Raw genomic sequence first — 25331 nt, 5'->3', positions numbered from 1 at the left:
GAATTAATTTGTTTCGCAGAAAAAAAGCCGTATGTTCTATTCCAGCTGCAGTTTCTATTACTCGACACATTCTTGCCCGATGTTCTTTAAATGCTAATTACTTTTTTCCGACGAAACAATCATTTTCCATTTGCTACATCAACGCTGCGAGTGTTGTTATCCCGATGTATATGCGTTTCTATCGACGAGGAAACACGTCGCTTAGACGTAAAATCCTGAGACGCGGTTCAAAACCTGTCGACCTTCGTCCGCGATCGCGGTACGAATATTCTCAATTTTAGCGAGGCTGGCCGCAGAAATCGCGGGTGCACTCGATTGCCCCATAGAGCGAAGAAGTGCACGACGCGTGCGCGTAACAAACATGCCCTTCAGATCTACAATGATGGAGCGTCTATTAGAGGAGGCGATTGTTCTTATATAATGAATGGATCATGTAACTAGCCGCTTCGCGGACTCGCTTCGTGGAACGAGAGACAGAAAGAGAGACGAGGAGAGAGCGGCGAGAGAGGAGAGAGAGAAGAGACGAGAGAGAGAGAGAAGGGGCGAGATGGAGAGAGAGAGAGAGAGAGAGAGAGAGAGAGAGAGATGGCTTGCCGCGTACACATACAAGGCCATCGAACGTGTGTCACGTACAAGCGTCGCGTATACCTGGGAAGAGTGTGTACGACCACGTACCAGTTAGAGTCGGCTAGGTTGGTACGTAAGTGCAGCTGAAAAGGCTTTTTACTTTCTGGCCTTGAACGAAATGTATCCGGTGACTCGACGACCGCCGATCGGCCGAGGGAATTCTGTCGTTCCCCTACGTCACGTCGAGTCGCGTCGAGTCGCGTCGAGTCGCGTCGCGTCGCGTCGCGTCGGGTCGCGTCGGGTCGCGTCTCGTCGGAACGAATCCTCCGTCGCTATCCTGATCGTTGTTATTTTTGACACGCGCCTGCTCCGTATCCGCCAGTGATCCGTCATTGCGTTTACCGATGTCGGGCCGATTCTACCTTTTAATAGCCTCCACGGACAAGTGGATAGGATAATAACCAGTTTCGTGGCGCAACGCACTTATCGAACTTGCGATCCAGAAACGTGTCTCCGCATCATTGTTTTCCCCGAGCGTGAAAGTATTTCGAAACGTACATACGCAGGCCGGACGGCTGACTACCGACATTTCAAGTAGAATAATCTATCCGAAGAATTTCTACGTATCGCGCACTCTCCGTTCGATCGAACAGATTTTCCTTTTTCTTTTTCGATTCGATTCGTTAGATTTTCTCTTCGGAGCGGCGATCTTTCTTCGTTCCTCGTTCGTTTCTCGCGTTATTAGCTTCTTTTTGTAATGTACAAACGTAGTCGGGCGATTTTCGTCAGACCGGTTGAATAGCGAGCGAGCAAGGGAGACGGAGAAAACGAAAAGGAAGAAGAGAGAAGAAATAACGGAGAGAGTACGTCACAGTCGACGGAGCGATGCGCAAGAGGGAGAGCGTGAGAGACCAGTTGGAAAATAGTGATTCGAAATCGGGGAAAGGTGTGAGTCATAGGTTTCACGGGGTGTCATAACCCTGCCCTCGGTTAGAATTACGCATTTTCGTTTCTAAAACGCGGTGAAACACGTTGTCTGCTCGATGAGGAACTAACGAGCCACGACGCTACGACCTCTATAGATATTTTCAGCAGCAGCGAATTTCAACCGAAACGTCCAACGTGGAAATCCAACCGCAGTGTCAACCGATTCTATAGAAAAACTTTATCCTTCTAATTCCTTATGTTTCCTTTTATCCATCGGCCGAAGATTATAAAACCACCATTAAACGGATATCGTGTTCTTGTCAGAAAAGCCATCAACGTCCGTGACGCGTTCGATGCAATTTCTTCTCTTGTTCGTGATATTTTGTGGTAACGCTGGATCGTATAGCCTCCCCGCAAACTTCTATGGTGTTCCAAACGAATGCTTTCCGATGCTTGTGTGCGTACGTGTAAGGTGCATGTACATGAGAGAGGCCCGATGAGACCGCGAAACACGGCCTATTGAGGCTGGCGAAACGTAATTGGGCCCACAAAAAATGGAGCGGAAACGCCTGGACCCCATTACAGGTCTCGTAACGAGTTCTCCGCGCGTTGCTCAATCCGCGCTGGCTGGTTCGCGCGGTTTCAGCAGCCTCGCCTTAATCCGAATCGTCACGATCTCTTCTCCTCGCGATAAATAACAAACAGCTCCATTATTTTTCAGGTTCGTACGGCACTGTAATGACAAGCAATTCCGTTCAACGGATTCCGCGATTTACGCCGTTAAAGCGTGAAAATTGGACAACTTATTTCGGTGATTCGGGTCTGCCAACGACGTAACGTTTCGCGTTCCGCGGGAAACCTTTTTCGCTTACATGCACGCTTTTTCTTTTTGTCGTTTAATCGTTGATACGAAAACGAAACGTGAACCGATAACGACAAGTCACTTTGACGAACGTACATCGTTATCGGGACATCGTTGTCACGCAGTTCCTTACCGTTGTCAAAAATAAGCCAGCATCGATGCAGCAGCCACCCGTCGTAAACTCGACGATAATATTTACCGTTTTTATACTATTGGTTTACATTTGACAGCGTCGTATATATGAAAAACGATATTTCGTACATGGATATCGTTTGATAGCTTTTTCACATTTATATCTAAAATCTTTACGTTGCGTAGCATCGCTTATCGGACAAAGGTAATGAAAAATGCAAACGGTAAAAGAAGTCGTTGTCGGATACAGAAAATCTCGCGAACGATATCGTAGCTTTTTTAAAAAATTAACTTCTGAATACTAAAGGGAAAGAATTAATTTCAGACTTTTGCTCGTTCGACGAAAAAGGATCGTTCTTTCGGAAAGAAGAAAGACAGAAAATCTCATCGCGGATAAATCGCAAATTCGTTCGCATACATGTTCTAACAATTTCAATGGTGTTCGTATTAAACGATACATTGTCAGCGAGAATCGACCGATAATCGACGATCGTATTATATTTACGTCATATTATATATATTAACGGTAAATATCCTAACCAAGTGCGTGTGCTACGTGTAAACAGTTACGTTGGAACAGTCAATTGCATGGGTGAATCGCGTAGAATGATAATTGTCTGTACGGGACCTAGACCAACATAAATCCGAACCAAGTTTTAAGCACATGGAACCGCGAGAAATAACACTCTCGGCATCGACGAGCGTTTTCTCAGATCAAGGCCTCGGTTTTTCATACGAGAGCTGAATCTTTTTCACCGGCCGATGCTGGTGCGAGCTTCCCTCTCTTGGCCCCGCTGTCTCGCGCTTTAATTTCCAGCCTCGACATTTGCGTAACCCAGTTTCGCCATTGTTCGATTCAATGGTAGATCGTAACGTCCGCCATCCGGATAGAAGATTATAATGCTCGCGTGTGTGTGGCACTGCGCATCGTTACATCGACGTAGTGTGAGTGTGAATATGTACGTGTGTACGTGTGGTGGTGTAGTCACGAACCGAAAGTGTAAGTGTACACGCGCGCGCGTCTGCCGCGCGACCGTATTAGTATGCCGAGGCGATAAGCAACCGACGTCCACGGAGAGTTCGCGCAACGAAATTTACGAATTCCAGCAACTTTCTCCTCTCGTTCTTATCTTTAGCTCAACCTCACGAACTCGTTGCACCAGTTCCCACTGCATCGTCCCCTCTTTTTCTTCCACAAATGCCAACGTCTTTCGGATCGTCTCGATGTTGCACACGAGACGACGCGTGTTTTTGCGAGTAACTACAAAAGTTGGACGACGTGACGTATTCATACTATTTCGCAAGTTTCCTCTGTGAGGCAGAATATTTCAAGTTTACAGAAATAATACGCGCAACGTTGAAACTTTCGCGCGTTCGCCTTTACCCCTGAATTACCCTTTAACGTATCACGCGCGGTGAATGTCGTCGGCATGGACTAGGGATGCATAAACCTAGGGATGCACAACCGGTCAGCTATATCGGGACGTTCGTTGATATTTGGTATAAATCGGATGTCTTTCGCCACGAATGTGTTTCCTAGTCATTTTATCGCAAAACTGTTATTTCAATCGCGTCGTGTATACCTTATACGTAATATAAAATACGAAATAAAGCAACAAACGTAATCAGTTGCGATATCCCAATACTTTTGACTGGTGATGTATATAACCAGGAAATCTCATACTATACCTCGAGTAAAAATTATACGCTTCGTCCGTTCCACCATTTTACATAGTGAAATATCGAACTTGATAAAATCAGAATAGCTGGAATATACATGCTACGTCGTAACGACGATCATAGAAAATCGCGTATCGCCTATGGGAAACGTTGGTGCGCGGTGTATTCAATGATCGAAAGGTTAACGGATGGCAGGGTCGTTTTTACGACGCGCGGTTTAATTTCTTACGAGATCACGTGACGCGTGAAAACGTGTAAAACCGTACAGTACCGATATCGCTATAAATAGAGTACACTTTTCTTGTCAATCTCGCAAACTTCACGATTCGTACTTTCCCAATAAGGATGGAAATAAGACAGGGAAACTTGTAAGCAAAGTTTGGCGAAGAACATATCTGAAAAGAAGGAGCCGATTCTTGGAACGAATCGGTTATCAGAAACGTGGTCTAATTTCGCAATCACGAGCATTCGGATCCACCGCCAAAAGCGTAGCGCCAAGGTTCTTCTATTTATCAACGCGCGACAAAGTAGGAGTCGATGGTGGTTTACCGACACGACGCGATGTATCGAAACGCAGCGGATTACCAGTTGGCCACGGACTGTCGGGGAAAGAGAGCAGCACCTACAAAGAGCGGCAGGCAGGCATCCTGACTAGTAAAACTGGCAAACAGTTGGATCGCGCAACCCCCACCAACCGACAACTGGGCCAGAGTTTCTGCATCTAGTGGCACGGGGCCTTGCCCCCACTTAGCACGAATGGCACGAGACCCCGCCCGGCAACTCTTCAAGGCCCAAATAGAGGAAGAAAGACGAACGTAAGCGTAAGCGTGGACGTAACGCAGCCGGTCGGCCAGCGATTGACCCTGAACTTCAAGTCGTGCTTGCTAACAGCAGCAACAACAACGCAGACGCATCAGCAACCATTTCCTTATTCAGCGATTTTCTTAGTAACCGCTTCACGAGACGTTACGTGTGCGATCGAGTCATACACGCGCGAACCAGCGCGGCGTGCCGTTTCTTGTTCAAGGATAGTTCTCCTCTTTTTATCCCTTTTTTATCCTCTGTTATTCGATTTTTGCGGCAGATTTATGGTAATAGTAGATAGAAACGATATCGCGAGGAAGATCATCGATCGATGATCGTCCGGTGGGTGTATTTCGCCGATAAAACAGACAGTCGATAGAATTAACGTTTCAAGATCAGTTTCTATCGGCGTTGGCAGCTCGACGATGAGTCATAAAATCGAAGCTTTCGGAATATAACTTAAAAACGATATAGCCGTTCGCCTTCGTGCGCAAACAAACCTATATGTCGCACAGAATAAGTTGACATCGTACGGATGATCCGAATAAAGGCTTCTTTTGGCCTCTGAAATTATCGATCGATCGATTTTACGATCTCCTTGTATCCCTTTTATTCTTTTCTGCTATAGGTACGTATCTACGATCACAGCTGTACGCTGCATTCCAATATAGAATTCCGTGGAATAAACAGACAACGGTAACATAAGCAGAGAAACGTTAATCGTTCTTGTTTCGAAAAATTGGAAAGTCAAAGAGCGAAATTGTATACATTTTTTTTTTTTGGTATTAAAAATTTCTTTGCACGGTTTTGACCGAGGTTTTAGTAGGTTGTGCGATTAATTTGTCTAATTATCGATTTTACAACCTCGTCGTATAGTATACGCGATACGAATAGTATCGTCATATACGAATCGTAGCCACGATTCTTTTAAGAGATGTTACTTAGTTACGTCGAAGTAACGAATTTAGGATGTTCGTAGTTAACGAAGTATTGGAACAAGATACGAGGCACGGCACACCCTCGAGATACAGGGAAAGAAAGAAACGAAGAAAGCAGCGTATGTGATTCGCGATCTCTCGCTTCGATGGAATTCACGCCCTCTTCGTGACTCTTGCCCAAGGCCTTCCCTTTCCAATTTGATCGGATCAGTCATCGAAGGTCACGTCGATGAGTATCCACTTGACAAGCTCCTGTATCGTGTCAGCGTAACAGGAAAACGGTTTCGTGATCTTCATTTCTGATCACTTTTTATGCGACTAATTTGATCTTAATCCAATTGTTCCATTAAAAATCTGACATTTTTTTTTTTTTTTTTTTATTCATTCGAAACAGAGTACCAACGTGAGAAAATTTATTCCGTCTTGCGACGAAGCTGTGAGATACTTGAGATCGATCTGCTCGGGTTGATAACAGAAAATAGGATGCGTGGTTTTCTCGATCAAACACCCTCTCTAGAAGAGAAATAACGAGTTTCGCTAGCGTTCGCGAATGTTAAGCGTGAAACTCATTGTGCCTGAGACACGTTTGACATTGCGGAACGCGTCGATGTTTACGGCATTGGTTTCATAATGTTAATTATACTTCTGCTCGCTGAGAGCATATAACGTGAAATCAAACTTTCTCTCGCGCGGCTCCCCTTGAGAAACGAACGAATGAACGAACGAACGAACGAATGAACGAACCAACTATTACTCGATTCCTGCGCGACGAATTTATTCAAACGTTCGAAATGAAAAGACCGTTCGTTCGATTCGTTGCGTCATATTTGTACGCTATTAGAAAATGACATACGTCGATTCGTTATAAATAAATAATATCGGATGGTACGCGCAATTTGTTACGACGTTCCGAATAAACGTACAATTTATTTTCCGGGTAACCATGTTCTGCCGCGTTATTTTCTAATCGCGAATTAAATTGCAGTGCAGTTACATGAGTCACGGTAACATTTCGTTGCGAGCTACTTCACCGGTATTCGCCGGTACTCTTTTAATAGGAAGTTTCTCGAAGAACGCGGAGATCTACAGAATTTCCCCTCTCGAAGCGGCAGATCATTAATCAGCGGGACCGCAACTGCCTAATTACGCTATTGCATCCAAGATGCAATTCTATTATGTTTATCGATGCACTGTTACTCGCGAACAATTACGTCAGTGGGATTACGCACGCACAGTTCTCTTCTCTTCCCAGAAAGATAAAATTTTATCGTTTCATTTTTCCGAGCAATAAATGAATTCAAAGTAATTCAGCAATTACCTTGAGCCCGTTAGTTTTAACCGAACACGCTGTTTCGTATTGTGTTAATGATAGACAGATCGGAATCGTTTTCTTTGAAATATCCACGTGAAACTGAATTCGTCGAATAAATAGCTTTGCAACTTAATTATATAGATGAGCTATCATTAGACGCAATTCAAGTCCTTAGCAGAAAGCTGAGCGAATGTCAGAGAAACGTGAGAAACATAATCTTGGGACACGTCACCGCCTTCCGCCGTTTCTAACAGAGGCGGGGCACGGAAAGATGAAATTAGTGTAACGAAGCTGTCTTTGCATGACGCGAAGCGACGACAGCGCATTATTGGGTTAAGGACGTCACACATATTTCGCTTATTTCGTTGTTACGAAAGAATTTTCCTCGCCGCTATCGTCGCGGTGCGGTGATAACAAGCGTCATCATAGTGCTTAGATTTTGCGTAAATCGTTATATGCATCGCACGATGCAGGATGTTCCAACGATACGTAACCGATCGTATAAAGCTTCTTAAACAGTTTCTAATTTCGCTACTTTTAAACGACGGTCAATTAGAATTGATCAAATATAAGTAAACGATAAGCGGTGGTACGATCTCTTTAATATTACAACTTGTTTCATAAATGGTAGAATTTTATACGACTCGAACGGAAGGTTTGTGCCAAAGTTTCGATAGAAATAAACGCGCATTTATAAACAGGACAAGATCTTTCGCACCCTCTTGCAACAACTGGTTCAACGTTATCGGTACAATCTTTTTAAATTACGAATCGAAGTTACAAGTTTCCTAGCAAAATAAACGAAATTCTGCAAATTACGAATCATCGTATTATCCTATTGTAAACGTAAGATTAACGTATAAAATAGGTGTTTATACGCGTACATTTTACAACTAGTAAAGTAAAGTACCTCAATTTCTATTAATTTTCCTCATAAAGCGAGCATATCGTTAAATTTGTCGAACCATTGAAACTATTTATTGTTATTTATCTTGTAATAAATATAGCTGATCAATCTCGGCAACAGACGATATTTTCACTAAATCTGAACTGCGCGAATCTTCTTTACGCGAGGTACGATTTCTTCGAAGCGTTTTTTATAAAAATCTTTAAAAGTTGCTTGGAGATAATTGCACGCGCCACGCAATTATACGTGCAAACACGATAATGCGATAAAGCAACGAATAACGTAAATAACAATCGACGAACTTTTTACAGACGATGTATACTGACGGTCTCCTGACGCTCCATTATGGGAAGCATCCAGCGACCTTGGCCGCGGAGGTTGGAGCCTGGTACACCGGGGACCGTCACGTGGACGTGACGTTAGCTTGCGACGATGGATCCGTCGTCAAGGCCCATCGAGTAGTTTTGGCTGCAGCTAGTCCCCTTTTGGCTAGTCTCCTTCGTAACCCTGCATTGGACCATGTGGTTCACTTGTCCGGGGTCCGAAAAACCCAGCTGACTCATTTGTTGGAATTTCTCTATAACGGAGAAGCTCTCATTCCAGTAAGCCTATCATCTCGTTGTGTAACATTTTACTTCGACGATGCGTCATTCGCCGATGAAAAATCATGCAAGAACGATAATATTTTGCAGTCGACGGAACTCACGCCGCTAAGGGAATTGTTCGAGCTTCTTCAAATTAAGTCGGAGCTGTTCGAGCCGAATCAACCTCAAACCTCTAGTAACTCCGACCCCGAAAGGATACCCACCCCTCAGCCCTCCGAGGGCCAGGAGAGTTCCAGCTACGAATCGCAGTACGACGGCAGGTTGGTAGAGATCGACCAGTGTCGAGGGTTCGCGAAATGTCAATACGATCGACGAAACGGATATCGTCGTTTCTAAGATAGAGAACTATTAAGATCAATTTCCGCTTTCGTTCGATCTTTGCTTCGATAAAGAGCGAGGCTGGCTTTATCTTCCACTTTCGACATTTGTTCCCGAGTTTCCGGATGAATACGCGTGATATACTTAGACAATTCGAAAATCCAACGAAAAGAAACAAGTATGATCCGGTAACGTTACAGGCAGTCGAACAATCCTGCGGACTGTTGCTCGGTACTCATAAAAACCGAGGGATGCGAGGAGGAACCAGAAGTAGACGTGGAAGGCGTCGAAGGTGAAACTCTCCTCACGGAGAATAGAGAAAGCAGTATAGAACCGCCTCGGCGGAGGGATAGTTCGGATCCCGTAAACCTAAGCTTAAATTCTGGAACTTCCACTACTAGCGAAAGTTCGCACGATATCGTACCTAGGTAAGTTTGAAAATACGAACAAACGTTATTAAATTGTACGTTGCATTGCTGGTTAGTCGTAACTTGTTCTACGAGTTTTATCGCCGTACGTTTATTCAGGCCAGAAAAGCAGTTACTGGAGAGGCGAGAATCTCTAGAGGAGGCGGAAGAGAGAAGGAGGCAATTAGCGGCTCGACTCGCGTTAGGCTTAGAACCGGGAAAGCGAAAACCCGAAGAAATACCTATCCCACCTGCGGAGGCGTATATCGTCACGCCTCATCGAAAACGAAGGCCAGGTTTTCACAATGCACCCGCTCAGAATCCAGCCTTTGTACCGTTCAATCCTGGATTCGAGACGCCGAGGCGATTGCAAGCGCCACATCCCCTCAGCGTCTCGGCACCCCCGTACCTGGTACATGAGTATTTTTATTTTCTCTCTTACGATAATACGAATCAGACCGCGGACTTTTATGCACTTTTTATGCATTTTTAAATGGGAAAATACAAAACTATCCTTTCATCAAATTCAATCGTGGGCTTCTCGCGCGAAAATATTAAAAATATCGATTTCGATTATTGGCTTCTTTTATTTATTATCATAGTTGATTCTCAAGTTAGTTTTTTCGCAAACCTTTATGGATTTATCGTGTACAAAATTTATCAAATCGTATATTTTTCTCTTGCGATCTTCGTATAAATTCATTCAAAGTCGAGTATGTAAAAATATAACTTTGCATAGATATCCGCGGTCTACGATATTATTTATGTCACCTCTTTCCATCTTCCATCTGTATCTCATAAAGAAATTCTTAATTTGTTAATCGCGCTTATGTTCGTATTTTTACCTAAAAGTTGGTTTAATTGAAATTTCACATAGCTACCAGGACTACGGAGATTAGCAATTATTTCGATGATATGTTAAAATTTTAACACGTTATAAATAAATTGAATTTACCTAGGTATTCTCTCGTAAGAGAATCGTCGACGAAAATAATTTCTATTTTGAGATGGAACGATGTTTAATTTCAGACGTGTAAATTTAAAATACGATGACTTATAATATTAGTAATACAATTGTAGAAATTGGTAGAAGATAACGAACGGATTATTTTTCAATAATACTGTTCTTGCTTTATTTCTTAGAAATAAGGTTTGAAAATTATAGATTTCCAGCGCCTATGGACGAGCAACCTGCCATACACCGACTCTTAAATACGAAGTTTTAGTAAACTCTTGAGAGCAACATATTGCACACGTACAACTCGATGCGGAGAACTATGATGTTATCGTTTTCGCATTTAAATTACGGCAGTTAATGTTTGATGACGCGTGTTCTTAAACACGTGAAAATATTGCAGCCTGCATTTGTAATATTTCCATCGCTTATTGTAAAATGCAAATAAAATTTTTCCAGAGTTTTTTTTTAATTAATGTCACTTTACCGTAAAATGAAAAAAAATTTACAAAAGTGTCATAGTTGTCGCTACCAAACGCTATTAAAATTTAAATACGAAACAACACAAGTAGTCTTTGCGTCACGTGATATACAGTTCCTTGCTTAAAATATTATCGAAAGGTTGTTCATCGATCGATGCCCGACGATCAATCCCGTATTTTTAAAACTTGGTCGCTAAAAATAAAGCGACGTCAGGCATTTGTTTATTAAACGAAGATGTTATTCTCGTTGTTATATGTCATCTTATTTGTCCGATCTGTGGTTTCGGAACTATGTATATGTTTATGCGATACGTATAGTACTTCTTACGTAGAACAAATTTTCTATGAAAGAAAATTGCATCGATAGTAATAATAATAATAATAAATTTCAATAATACCAACTCCGAATCCACGAGATACTAGATTAATTTATCAATTAAATTAATTGAATTTCGTTAAAATTAGGTATTTGGATAGCGGTAAAGGATAGTAAAAAATAGTAAAGAATAGTAAAGAATAACGCTATAAATCGATATTATGATAGAGTATCGAAGTTTCCTGTGCCTTCTTGGGAACGGTAATGTTATGCAAGTTGTTAGTATTAAGTAAACAACAATGGAATATTTGAAACTGAGCGGAGAGAAGAAAATAAATAAAAGTTGAGTTTCCTTCGGTTTCGATAGGACATTTCAACTAAAGATGACAGTACAGATATAGTATTGGCAATTTCAAGCGAATAACATCAAAATACTCTAATAATCGAATATAAAGTGCTCGATTGTATGGAATATTTTAGAAAATTTGTAATTTAGTTGCGAATAGGATAACATGTATTTATCGTATTTTATAGCAGGACAGATCAGTGACACCACCAGGAGCGTCGCATAGACCACCAAGCGCGGATCCAGCATCGGCGGCAGGCTTGGAACCACCTTGGGGCTCTTGGGCTTTGCCAGCGGCAAGAGCGCCTCCACCTCCGCCGACGGATGACCCGCCAAAGTCTACACCCGTTCGCGAATATCGGTGCAGTTATTGTGGCAAACAGTTCGGAATGTCTTGGAACTTGAAAACGCATTTGAGAGTGCATACGGGTGAAAAACCTTTCGCGTGTAGACTTTGCGTTGCTATGTTTAAGCAGAAAGCTCATCTGTTGAAGCATCTCTGCTCCGTTCACAGAGGCGTTATAGCCGCCCCTGACAATACCTTTACTTGTTGCTTCTGTTCGTTAAGTTTCGATAGTCTACAAGAGTTAATTAGGCATCTGTCAGGGCCGCATAATAATTTGCTACTCAGCAAAAATTTACACGACTAGCGACATGGATAAGGCGAACCGGTGCTGAGTGGTCATCTCGAATGCATCTCGATCAAGTATTGCGTTTCTCGCAAATCGATTCGAGCATGCTTGGATCGTGTTCAGACGAGAAAGTACGAGTGCCTTTAAATTTTCAATCGCAGCGCAACACATTCTCAGTATTCGAACTATAGATTCAGCATTTTTTTGTTTTTTTTTTGTTTTTTTGTATCCTTTAGTTTTTCCTTTTTCCATTGCTTCCGATCGTTGACGAAAACTTTTTGGTTTGAATATCGATCTCGAGATGATAAGACCATCGTGCACAGAGTAAAGAAGTAGCTTTCCCAACTTTTTTTCTGGACGAATATTTTTCTCGAAGGATATTTTAACGTAAAATAACGTAGCATCATGCATCGGCATCGCGGTATCGTGCGATTAAATTTTCTTTCTTCGCGAAGATGAGAAACGTCGAACAATCGTTACCTTTAAACGGACGAACGAAAGTGTGAACGTGTTATTTTATAAAGTTCTGCAGCAAGATTTACGGTTCTGCGTGTAATTACAAGATCTTCGTGAATCTCTCTCTTTTTTTTTTTTTTTTTTTTTGTTGTTGGAAAGTAAATATCTTACAGCACCGGATGAGCCTTCCGCTAAAGCGTTACGTCGTTTTCGTGAGCCTCTCTAAATCGAAGATATTCGAAGACGACGCAACGATCGACTACCTGTTTATTATTATAAGCGATGACCAGTAACTCTGACCAAATAACGTATTTCCGACAGTCGACGTTGGTCGGAAGTGTGTCGGATATGTTGACGGTCTCTATCGGGTAACGTTAAGAAAGTCGAAACGAGAATATATATGATAAAAGGAAAGAAAGAATAAAGCAAAAGATAGAAAATATAATATAAACGAAGAGGCGAGAGTCAATTATCGTTGTCACGCGCCGAATTTCAATCAGTTCACTAAAGTGAATCCGGCACGCGTCTTCTCGTTGCGTCTTACTTATTGAAAAAGCTTTTAAACGCTTCCGTTCGCGTCACGTGACATCCAGCGAAACCTCTCGTTTACCTCAGATCGCGCGCAAACAATCTCATGTGTAAATAAGGTTAATGTTTAGTCGTAGAAACAAGCGAACGGATATAACAATTTATTTATTTTACACTTTGCAAAGGGACCAACTGATTTTCCACCGATTTCTGTCTTAGGTAGATTTTAGGTATCCTGCCCGTTAATCACCTCGAACAAATTTGCTCGCAGAGAGCTGTGTGTACGGTTTCGGAATTAGCGTATGGAAGGATTCGATTAGAAGGTCAGGGATGTAGAACAAAAAGATATTGGCGTTCTCCTTATCCTACGAAGAGGAACATTATCGGCGAGACGCGATTCTGGAAGAAGCGACAATAATTTTTTTCAAAACGGTTCAACCTGTTCGCCAACTGTTAGAATAAACGTTGCTAATGTTCTTCCGCGTATTACAATCCTCGTCTTCCACTTCATCGTAACGGTCCTTCTCCCTTCCTCCCTTGTCCCATCTTGTGTTGTTTTTCCTTGAAACGTCTTTGGTATCTCAGCGACTCGAGTGCCTTGTCAAATGGGTCCAAATTGGTCGATTGGGCAGTGATTTCATGTGTTCATAGGCTTAAGATACGTACACGTGTAAGATGACGATACGAGCTCGCTTAGGAATTGAAAGAAAGCGTTAATTAATTCACGTAGAAGTTTTTAATATCACTCGAATTAATCCAAGTTTCGTTAGGATCTAGATAGATTGTTTTAAGTAGTAGCTTTTGTTTCTCTAATTTCTTTTTTGTTGGCGCAGGACGTCATGAATTTCATTTCTAGATAGGTATTACTACCTAAGGTGCCTTGAAGAAGGGCCTCAACCTCTCTTTAGCTCCTTGGCTGTATGAAAATCTGAAATACGGAACGGCCGGTCTTAATAAACGTACAAAATCAAATAAATTCGAATCCCGATAAATATCATTAGCGATAATATTATATTCGTTTGAAACTCACACGCACATTCCATATACACGTGAATACTTTCACGAAACGATTCCTTTAATTTATTTTACGCAAATTATATTTTTATATTTAACGTGACCAGAGATGCGATTTCCAAAATTTCGATCTTAATATCCCCAACTGACGATCAAACGTATCGCTAAATTCGAACCGTTTCACTTTTCCAAGCGGACGATGTTTTAAAAATCAGCTAGCTGCTGTTGCTGTTTATTGGGATTCGAAATTTTTAAAAAACGATATCGCAAGCGTATTTGAAATAAGATCGTTCGTTCTATTTGCCTTCGCCATGGTATTTTTACCGCCGAGGTATAAACGGGCACGAAAGCAGAACATAGGAACGTAAGAAGAGGTTAGAGGGGTGGTGTGCGCTCTCATCAAGCCAGGCAAAAATGGCCAGCACAAAACAGTGAACGCAATGTGATACTAAATGATAATAAAGATAAAGTAATTATTGTTTAGCGTGCAACGCTTCGGCGCATCGCACGACCGCGACTCGTGGCTCTTTCAAATAAAAAGGAAAAATCTTTCGATCGCGAGAGGAAGAAGCTAACAGACGATCCTTTTTTCTGCGAGCCGCCTAAATAATTTTTAGTAACTAACTTTTCGTCGTTTCTCTGTCTCCAACCCTCTCCTACCTGAAACCCTCTCCAACCTCCTCGTTCCCTCTTCTCGAGACGTAAGCGCACTAGGATTACGTATGCAGATTATGTTACTGTTAATTAGTTACGTTTATTGTGTATACATACACACACACACACACACACACACACACACACACACACACACACACACACACACTCGCGGCCAGATGTCCCAAGAGGGCATTTCTTTTCTTCCTCAACGTAGCGAAATGTTGTAGAAATAAATGATTTTTTCATCGATGTTGAACTTTGCTTTTCACTATGTCGATTATTTAAGCGGAGAAGCCTTTGATCAAGGAAGTAAATTGCAATCCTGATGGTAAATGCGTATGCAGAGTTAGAAAGATCGATCGTTCGTTGTTTCCTAGAGATAAAATCGACGATGCGTATTATTTCTGCGATTAAAATTTATAGAAAATCTTGATTACGAATGAAATGATTATGAAGAAATGTCGTGATTCCTTTCCAACATGAAATAATACTTGCTTTACGTTACCATATTGTATATCACTTTCCTTTCCTTAAATATTCGCTTGATTTGAAATCATTGTTCTTCGGACATCTGGTCAGAGTTTTTTAGAATTTAAGCATCTTCCGAGCGGAGAACGTTTTCCGCGTGCTTTCTTAGTGTTCATAGATTTACAAGAAATAAATTAATTCAGATGAGAAATCTGTAAAAGAAGATAAACGAGCGAGCGAAAACAACTTGGCTCATATCAATATCCTTTCCCTTTCCTTCCGACCTAAAAAAACATTAGATTTCGAGTGAATTCGTTTTTATCGCTTTCTATTATTTGCCAAAATTGGTCTTTAAATAATCTTTTGTTGCCGAGAAATTTCAAATGAAAAAACAGGATTTTGTATATAACGCGAACGATGCGCGTTCTTTATCGAATTAAAGGTTTCGATAAGTATCTTTCTTTATCGTATACGTAGAAGTTTCTTTTTCTTCTTCTTCCTTTTTTTTTTTTTTTTTTTTTTTTTTTCAAGAACGATAAACACAGAAAAGAGAACGATTGTTATCAATGAAAACTAAATGTACTTCGAAGAGGAACAAACCGATTCATATAGTCGACATGGATACACACATGCGCAAAATCAACGTCTGAATGAAATTTATCGAAATTGTTTCGTAGCGGTTCCTCGTTTATAGACCTATCGGTGTGTAGTTAGAGGAACATTTACTCCAAACTAACGGTTCGATGGCCAAGGATTTCATACAAAAAGAAACCTCGTTGAAAAACCCGTTACTGGCGGGCCACGGTTAAGAATGGTGGTATACCTTTGCCAAGCGTTATCTGTTGACAGTGTCGATTGCGTAATTGTAACGCGATAACGAACAGCTAGTTCCTGTTTTGTTGCGAGAAAGAAAAGTCGGCTACGTTTGCCATCTATCTATCTACTTCATTCGTGAACATAAATACAGACTCGCTAAGCACCGAGATCGTTGAAACCGGCTTTATGAATGACTACAGGAAGAGGAATAGCACTATCAAAGGTGTAAATTTCACGATCGCGCATTCCAGGATGCCTACTGCGATCTACTCTGATCTTGGTCTCGTCGCGGACGAGCTACTGATCATGAAAACAACAAACAAACAAAAATGTGGGTCAAGATAACAGCGAATGAGATTCGTGTAAATCGAACGTAACAAATTTATGCATTCGTCAAATGAAAACGAAAGTTTTAGATATGACTCACTCGAGTATCTTTTTATATTCGCATTTCCTAGTATTCGTAAAAATATCTCCTGAGAAACCGTATATCTGATTTTTCATCTTAAGGTTACTAGGTAATCGCTATGTCCTAAAATTGGTTTCCTTAAGCCTTTAAGCCCAAAAGTGATTTTACTTACTCCGTATTCGAATATTTCGCAGATTACGCGAAATTTACCTCGACGAACGTTCTTAATTATCGAAATAAGAGACAAATTTGTGGAATAGAAGATATTCGATATTTTTATACGTTGCAAGTGACTCAATAGGCGATGGTAACGCGTTTCGGAGTATCTTCTGTTTGAAAAATTTTGTTCAAAACGTAAATACAGGTAATAGTGCTTAGAAGACAAAAAGTGTAAGTAATTCGCATTAGTTTCGTTCCTATCACTCGCTTGCTTTGCTCGTATAGAATGTACAAAGAAGTTGGCCTGTGAAACTCGATTATATCGGTAACGTGTTCTCAAAGATTCCACTATATCCGACTCAATGAAATTTCTTTTTCTCGCGCTGCTAAACGAGTACTGGTATCGTTTCGAAGTACCTGAAGTAACCGAAGGCCCTAGTCTGAAGAAACCTATGTATACCAAACTATGTGACGAAAGCCCAATATCCTCTTTGTTCGTACTCAAACAATATTATTATCGTTTCGCGTATTATTTGACCAGAGATTAATACATTTATAAGTCATTTGTAATGTGTAATAAAATATTTCGCCTTGCTTCAACAGGCTTTGCTTCGCGTCGAATATTCGTAACTTTCCTCGCATAACGCTTGTAAAAAATGAAACGTCGAATTAATTTTCCATCGGTAACAGCAACTATCGTCAAGATCGGAGAAATTTAGAAAAAGCGACACGATCGATGTCCAGAGGATTCACCTTGTTCGTGGCCCGTTACGATTGCTATGCGTATTTAAGAAATGTTGGCGTCCCGTCAAATCGACTGACACCGATCCATCGAACAAAGGATTCTTCTTCATCGACCAAAAGTACCGTTGTTTGAAGAAATTGCATAATAGAGCCTGCATCGGTTCGTTCTCAGCGGGTCGTCGGGTACCACCTTGGTTAAACTTCTTGCCAAGAAGTCGTCTAGCAACATTGACCAATGACCATCGTCTGGTGACCAGATTCTGAGGCCACGAAGAGTACCGTAAGAATATTCACGTGTAGGTAAAACAGGGGGGGTAGTGTCCGGTCAACGCTCTTGCGCTCCTTGGTTAATGTATATAAGAGAAGCGGTTTGAACCATGTTCACGGCAGATCAACGGTAGACATGATCGGCAAGATAGTTCTGATACTTTCGGCTTTGGCTCTGGCTCAAGCCCAGATACCCAGTCTGGGTTTCTGTCCAGATTACGTACCTATGGCGAACTTTGACATGACTAAGGTGAGTACAGTTAACTAACCAGTCGTCTATTGCAAAGTTAACAATTCAAAGGTTACCTTACGAGCGTTGCTTCCATCGAAATGGAATATTCTTTGATATTTTATGTACCCGCGTTATAGTTTTAAAAATGCTTTAACCCTACCGCGTCCTATGGGTCCTCCTCTTCGATCTAATTGTATTTCTTCGCCGCTCGAAAATTTCTTAGGTTCGAAGAGAATAAAAGAATATCGTTATAACGAACGAATTATTTTCACTGCTTTCTAGTTTTTGGGTATCTGGTACGAGGCTGAGAGATACTTCCAACTGACAGAAGTAGTATCACGATGCGTAATGGCAAATTACACGTTGGGTCCTGACGGCAAATTCCGAGTCAGCAACGAAGTTACAAATAGATTGTAAGTATATTTGAAAAAGTTAAAAGAACTTTCTTTTTATGGTCACTTCTCGCTTCGTTTTTATTTTACGAGTACGTTGTATAGTATCTGCGAAAAAATTTATAGTTTTTGATAGCGTACAGATGTTTCGACCCTCGATAAAGCTGGCCACGATACCAGCGAATCTTTGAAATAGACTTGTTAAAAAACACGACTTACGTTTAATACCAATAAACAGCAATAACCATGAATTCTTCGTTTTTCTTATGTCTTTTAATGACTATGTGATCGGATCATTAAAATATGTATCTGTAATTACTTAAACATTTAGCACGGGGATCAAGAGAGTGTTAGAGGGCGAAATCAAGAAAGCTGCCTCGAAAGCCGAAGAAGGAAAGCTAATCGTAAAATACACGATACCATTGACTCCTGAAACCAAATATTCTGTACTTGAAACGGATTACGATTCTTACGCGGTTCTGTGGAGTTGTTCCGGTATTGGTCCATTCCATACGCAGAACGCCTGGGTTATGACAAGAGAAAGATTAGCACCGGGAACAGTCTTACAGAAGGTAAATTTCACTTTAAATTCGTAAATTCGTACTTTAAATTCCTTTAAATCCTCCTTCTTTTCAGAAACAAAATTTTATTTAAATTCTTTAAATATTCTACGCTAGTATTTACGTTTGCATTCTCTATCTATATATCGAAACACAAATTTATATATGTACTTTTTATAAATTTCTACAAACTGAATCTCGTTTGATCCGATAAACATTCAAATATATAACCTAATACCGCACTAATATTGTGGGATCTTCAATTTCTGGAATTTCTGGAAATTAATTTAATATTAAATTAATTATTATTAAATAATATAAAATTAATAAAATATCAATCTGGAATTTCAAAAATTAACATTTGATATTTTCATATATATATGATGAGGGATTTTATTATACTGCAGAAATATAATATAGAATATTTTCCAAACAGGCTTACGCCGTGCTTGACAGCTACAAGATTTCCAAAACGTTCTTCGTAAAGACGGATCAGCAAGACTGTGCTTACTTGGATACACCAAAACCGGTGGAGACCTCGGAGATTCAAGGCGATCAAGCTCCTGTAGAAGCTCCGCAGAAAGATAGCGAAAATGTTAGAGCCGCTGTAGTGCCAGATGCACCGGAAGTGATCGTCGAAATGAACACGAAGGAGGAGGAAAAGTCGACGAAAAAGCCTCAAACTGCTGAAAACGCGAAGAAGAAGGCGGTTAACGCGGTTCCCGTTCGAATCATGGAAGTGGCTGACGCCGTGAAAGAAGATATACCGACGAAGAATGCGCAGATAAAAGAGGAGAAAAACAGCGAACCTACGAAAGAGGAAGTCGACGAAAATACGAAGCAAGTAGAAAAGATCGCGTGAAGATAACACTCGAAAATGAAATTTATACTCGTCCCGTTTGAGAAACTTCGCGTACATTATTATCGATTAGTTCAGTTTCGGGCTTGTAGCGGTTTCGCTCTATCGAAACCAGTCTCGCCTGAGTTTCATGTTCATTATTCATCCATTTTCAAGGATTATCACTTTCATGGTTCGTGGAGGGATAGGAGGGTACTTGTTTTAACTTGTGTACAAATGTAAAAAAAAAAGAACGATAAAAGTTAAATAAATTGTTACATAAAACGTTGCTATGAAATTCTGTTGTACTTAAATTTTTCTTCCCATTTCGTTTTTCGGTTACCAGTGAATCGTAGATTAGGTGAAAGAAGACACGAAAGAAAGGGTATGAAAGAACGATTCGTCAGTAAATATCTTGTTTAGATAATGGTAATTGCAAGAATACAAACTAGATATGTGTTCGTACAATTTGAAAAATAATAAATTATTTAATATGTAGCCTTTGGCGTTAACGATAGGATCAACAAGGATGTATAAAACGGTGGATAACGGAACCATTGTTAAGGAGTTTCAATTTTGATCGATGTCCTCTTCTTCGGCCTTTTGCAAATATTTTAATTTCACATTTCTAAGAAAGTACAGTAACGGCTTAAAAATAACGTTATGTAAATAAACGTAACTAGTCGTACTCTAAATTTTAAAAATACTTACGACAATGTTTAGTTATATTTAATTCCATTCTCTGAATACGGTGAATAGATATCGTAATAGACCAAATACCATGACAATAGACAGAATAACAGAGCTGCTATTTAGTCGATGGATCTGCCCGATGTGCCAAGACGTTTCAACGTTGGTTCAACAAACGCAAACAACGAGGAAATGTGTGAAACGATAGAAACATAGCAACAAAGAGAAAATAATAGAGGTGGCTATTACAATAATCTACCGTTCTTTTTAATATTTTCAAAATGTAAGACATTCGATATGAAAGGCCCTAACTGTACATTGTCCATTTCACGTGTGAATTACGTTTGACTAAAAGTTTCTAAAACTGGTTGCGGGAAATTCGTCTGATCGAAATTAGATCTGAAAAAAACCTGAAAAAAAGTTAACAGCCGATTAGTCGCTGGTAAATTCGAACTATAGGCCTGGGGTTTCTTGAACCTGCGGCGTACCGTTAGTGACCCACTAACTGACAGAAATCTTCCGAACGCATCCAGTCAGCCTTCGCGACTCCGTCTGCGTAAGCGGAAGGTACAAAGAACGGGAAGACCAGTCACTGGCGGACAGTTCGTCGCGTGAGAAGTGTCACTGCCAACCCCGATCAGTTCCTCCAGTTGTCAAGTTTCAGCGTGTACAACGGTTGTCAATCCGGTACGTGTCCCATTCGAATCAGTTCAATTCGTGACTCTCATAACTTTTTTACATTACGGTCAAAGATCGCGGTGTTCTTCCTCTTGTACGCATTGCATACAAAGAGATGATACGATTACAATTGGCGCATAAATATCGATGCTCACTGATTACAATGGTAAAGATATGGAAGAATGCAACATTGTTGTAGCCCTCTTCTGAAATAAAAATGCAAATTTTGAATACGAATTTTTCGTGTTAATACGAGTTTAACTATTATGTACTTTTATTGTCTGTTTCGTATTCTTTATTTCTCACTAAATGGTTCGTTGTAAGAGAAAATACGTTCGTTATAGTTGAAACAAGCAACGATTTTTATTTAGAAACAAGGCAAATTCATAACCTCCTTCTAAATGAAACAAATTCATTTTTAGAGCTGCGAGTATAACGTTGTATAGAATTCGAAATTAATTGCTTCTTATTTTCTCCAGAGAGATATACAGATAATGAAAGATACTTGCACGTATTTGCAATGCTAACGTTACTGTCATTACCACAGTTCGAACATTAAAAGTTAACTGTTCTTTCGAAACGCGATTCTGGTATACATGGTATCTTGTCTGCAGAAAGTATTTACAACTGTTGTATATGCAAAAAGCGTACATCGCATACTGATATATGATATACAATTGTATGTAAAAGATGTGTGAAGGAAAGATGCTAATTCGTAAGAGCAAAGAATATACAATTTCTTAATAGATCCAAAGAAATGTGGGTTGCTTCGTTTGATTTAAAGGTATTTTATCTTTATAGACTTAGAAACGTAATTGAACGTTATGCGTACCGTTTGTTGATCACTTTTTGCTATTCAGTGAGTAGTTTCATGATTGCTTTAGCGAAAAAATCATCTTTCTTGTTCACGTGAAACTAAAAAACGAATAGTAAAAAATGGAACAAATTCTTGATGAACGTTGAATATCTTTTATCCGTGTACCGTGCGTTTGTTAGTTTCGTCTTCTTGTTAGCCGTAGGAAGATTGTACGCAAATTCGGGTAATCTGTTAACCGGATTCCTTAATCAAAAACTTCTATAATTACGAAATTCAAAATTAACGAAGGTAAATCAAGTTACGCTAATTTTAATTCTTGCAAACATATTTATTATTTTCAAGAAAAATGATACGACACGTAAAAAGATAAAGAATCTGTACAAAATAAAAAATTATTATGTTTAAAAAAGTGACAGTTCAAACGACCAATTAACTCGTCTTCTCGCCTCTGATATTAGAAATTAAACTAATTTGATAATTCTGCTTACAGAAGAGACGATGCTGCGAATATATTTACTTTTAATTACTGCAAGCGCTGCGATAGCACAAGTACCATTTTTGGGCTCGTGTCCTACCGTGGAAACTATACAGAATTTCGATATGGAAAGGGTATGTATGATAATCGCACATTTCAAAGTCTATTATGTCGACTAGAAACTAGAATAGATTTCTTGTACATACCTGCGTTATTGACTTACTTATGAGGTAATGCAACCTGCATTTAGAAAGTTGTCCTCAATAGGACATTGATACACATAGGACGTAACGAGAGATAGATATGTAAAGTATAGAAGGTCAAAGATGATTCGTTCGGACTTTCTTCGAGGCTTATCCTGTTTAAATAAATACGCGTGTTCCTCTGTTTTCCAGTACTTGGGGAAATGGTACGAGATCGAGAAGTACTTTGCATTCTTCGAGTTTGGTGGAAAATGCGTAACTGCTACTTACAATATAACAGACGATAGCAACTCGATCAACATTTTGAATAAGCAGATATCCGCTTTGTGAGTATAATCAATTTATTTTTTATAACACATCTCAATTGTTAAATTTTCAATTAAAGTTAATTTCTAGCTTTTTTAAAAAATAGCACATAATATTTTTGCTCGAAAAATGTGCAAAACATGTCAAAATATATTTAATAGAAATTTAGAAAGAATGAAACGTCATTTACTGTACAATTTTGGTAGAGGAATTTAGAGATATTTAATAATAGACGTATTTACAAATACGTAAAATAAAAGAACTTTCATAACGGTGGTATTAGATTATAATAATAGACACTTTTACAGCCATACTGTTATATCACACCTTGTGTTGTATTGAATTATAAACTTTCTTCAAATTTACAATTGTTCATTCATGACGAATGTATGTAAAATATAATACTTCTTTGCATTTTCGAATATTCGATATTTTACAAAAAATAAAAAAGAACTCTCCATACGTTTACTCGTTAATCGCATAATTTACGTTATTAACAATATCATGTTAGATAAGAAAATTAAAATTAATAACAATAACGTTTAGTGAAATAGTTTGATAGAATTGCATATATTATTATTTACTCAGGACTGGAGTTTCTTCAAGTATCGAAGGAGTTGGAAAACCTGTTCTTAAAGTGGAAGACGCAAAATTAACTGTTTCGTTCCCGAGTATGCCTCTTCCATTAGATGCACCTTATTGGATTCTCGATACCGATTATACAACCTACTCCGTTGTATGGAGTTGTTCAAATTTCGGCGTGTTCAGGTAAATGTTCAAGGAAGTAAAATTACATAACAAATATACCTTAATATTTCAAAGTAGTAATTATTTTAACATGAATAATACATAATACATAATAATATACGTAAAGATAGAGAATTACTGGTGAAAAATATGAAAAGTCGCATTACCTGTATTTTACAAAAAGGCAATTTTAAAATTCGATATGTTATCGAACAATTCCACGTGAACACTATCTTTTCACTTGCTCGGTGTACTAAATATGCAGTTCTGTTACTTTTCTTAACATTTAAACGATATTAATGTGAAATATATGGACTAGTATTAATTAAGTTAAATTAAAATAACAACCGTATTAATATTGTTGGCTTTTTATGAAATATTATAAATTTATCGCTTATATTAAAAAATTTGTAGATTTTCGAATCTGTCAGAATATTCCCTTTTTCAACTATTTCATAAAATATTTTATTTTATAAAATATTTATTTTAAGCCACCAAATGACGTATAAGTCGGAAAATCAATAAAAATGGGCTTGTCATATTTTCCCCCTGCGATTTTCATATGCTATTATTATTTATTTTCGAGGAAATTCTTTGTACATTATTTTAGTAGCATTATTTTAGTAGATAATAGAGAGGTACACGTTACTATAGTAAATTTATTGCTGTATGTATTTCAGTACGAGGAATGTTTGGATTATGGCAAGAGAACCAAAGCCATTGGTTTCTGTTTTAGAGAAAGCTTATCAAATATTGGATAAAAATAATATTAGCAGAGCATATTTTATTCGAACTGATCAGAAAAATTGTCCTATAGGAAACTAAATAATATTGTACTAAATATCAAAACACATTTGTTTAAATAACATAGTTTTATTTCATTGTAGAATAAGTTGTGACGTTCCTTCGAAATCGATAGGTTTTGAAGAGTACCAATTATAAATTACGACTGTGTGCTCAATTTGATTCGTGATTATTTAGTTATTGATCTTTAGCTGTTACTTTTGTATCGAGTAGCGCGATATGATATACGTATATGATTCGTATTATCGAACGTCGATAAAGAAAATTGGTAATTGAATATTTTTAATTTTAATATACTTTTCTTTCTAGAGTCGAATAGTTTTTAATACTTTTGATCTCTTATTATTATGATTTAATTTTGCTGTAAAATTCACGATACTCTAATTGTCGGACAGTTTTAAATTCGTAACTATTCGTTTGGATAATTAAGACGTGTTAACATTTCTATCCATATTAAAAATTAAAAAACATTATTTATTTAATATTGTTGTATTTTAGAATAATGCATTGTTATATTTATTGTATTTATTTATCTATTTATGTTATATTAAACGTAGTGGCATAAAATATGATAAACTAAAAAATGTACTAAAGTGTATGATAATAAAGCACTTTCATATATAATAGAACTTGTTTTATAACCGTAAATATTATACAATTACCCTAAGCATCGACATACGTAATAATATTAGAACTATAAAGTAATTTTAATAAATATCCCAAATTACGTTTTTAAACTAACAATAAATAATGTACATGACTTCTATACATATAGTAACATTATATACATATACTCAATCAAACACGTAGACACGTATTATTGGTATTGAAAACCATTACATATTACAATGTACTTTTCTTTCTATGACGGTCCTTGAAAT

At 38.8% G+C, this 25331-nt stretch overlaps 3 protein-coding genes across 3 annotated transcripts; all 3 read left to right on the top strand.

Moving 5' to 3' along the window:
- The first annotated feature begins 570 nt into the window (after window positions 1-570).
- LOC132908657 (transcription factor Ken 2) lies at window positions 571-15559 on the top strand. Its single transcript, XM_060962863.1, has 6 exons — window positions 571-696; window positions 8441-8731; window positions 8822-8994; window positions 9253-9480; window positions 9580-9871; window positions 11747-15559. The coding sequence occupies exons 1-6, from the start codon at window positions 586-588 to the stop codon at window positions 12206-12208; spliced, it is 1557 nt and encodes a 518-aa protein (XP_060818846.1). The 5' UTR covers window positions 571-585; the 3' UTR covers window positions 12209-15559.
- A 1928-nt stretch (window positions 15560-17487) lies between these two features.
- On the top strand, window positions 17488-20028 carry LOC132908666 (apolipoprotein D-like). The gene is made up of 4 exons (XM_060962878.1): window positions 17488-17958; window positions 18223-18353; window positions 18664-18904; window positions 19329-20028. The coding sequence occupies exons 1-4, from the start codon at window positions 17845-17847 to the stop codon at window positions 19752-19754; spliced, it is 912 nt and encodes a 303-aa protein (XP_060818861.1). The 5' UTR covers window positions 17488-17844; the 3' UTR covers window positions 19755-20028.
- Window positions 20029-20963: 935 nt separating this feature from the next.
- Window positions 20964-25046, top strand: LOC132908674 (apolipoprotein D-like). Its single transcript, XM_060962891.1, has 5 exons — window positions 20964-21107; window positions 22406-22524; window positions 22786-22919; window positions 23488-23667; window positions 24327-25046. Exons 2-5 carry the CDS (start codon window positions 22414-22416, stop codon window positions 24469-24471), a joined length of 570 nt encoding a protein of 189 aa, XP_060818874.1. The 5' UTR covers window positions 20964-21107; window positions 22406-22413; the 3' UTR covers window positions 24472-25046.
- Window positions 25047-25331: the final 285 nt, after the last annotated feature.

Source organism: Bombus pascuorum, chromosome 7 (genome assembly GCF_905332965.1).
Source record: "Bombus pascuorum chromosome 7, iyBomPasc1.1, whole genome shotgun sequence".
Lineage (NCBI taxonomy): Eukaryota > Metazoa > Arthropoda > Insecta > Hymenoptera > Apidae > Bombus > Bombus pascuorum.
This window is presented reverse-complemented; position numbering and strand designations above follow the sequence as displayed.

What these genes read in the sequence shown, in the direction of transcription:
- LOC132908657 (XM_060962863.1), top strand. Translation starts at nt 586, where the DNA reads ATGGCTTGCCGCGTACACATACAAGGCCATCGAACGTGTGTCACGTAC. An exon ending in ACGGAGAAGCTCTCATTCCA is followed by an intron (nt 8,732 to 8,821) that starts GTAAGCCTATCA and finishes AATATTTTGCAG; the next exon opens with TCGACGGAACTCACGCCGCT. An exon ending in TCGCACGATATCGTACCTAG is followed by an intron (nt 9,481 to 9,579) that starts GTAAGTTTGAAA and finishes ACGTTTATTCAG; the next exon opens with GCCAGAAAAGCAGTTACTGG.
- LOC132908666 (XM_060962878.1), top strand. Translation starts at nt 17,845, where the DNA reads ATGATCGGCAAGATAGTTCTGATACTTTCGGCTTTGGCTCTGGCTCAA. An exon ending in CGAACTTTGACATGACTAAG is followed by an intron (nt 17,959 to 18,222) that starts GTGAGTACAGTT and finishes ACTGCTTTCTAG; the next exon opens with TTTTTGGGTATCTGGTACGA. An exon ending in CGGGAACAGTCTTACAGAAG is followed by an intron (nt 18,905 to 19,328) that starts GTAAATTTCACT and finishes TTTTCCAAACAG; the next exon opens with GCTTACGCCGTGCTTGACAG.
- LOC132908674 (XM_060962891.1), top strand. Translation starts at nt 22,414, where the DNA reads ATGCTGCGAATATATTTACTTTTAATTACTGCAAGCGCTGCGATAGCA. An exon ending in AATAAGCAGATATCCGCTTT is followed by an intron (nt 22,920 to 23,487) that starts GTGAGTATAATC and finishes TTATTTACTCAG; the next exon opens with GACTGGAGTTTCTTCAAGTA. An exon ending in TCAAATTTCGGCGTGTTCAG is followed by an intron (nt 23,668 to 24,326) that starts GTAAATGTTCAA and finishes TATGTATTTCAG; the next exon opens with TACGAGGAATGTTTGGATTA.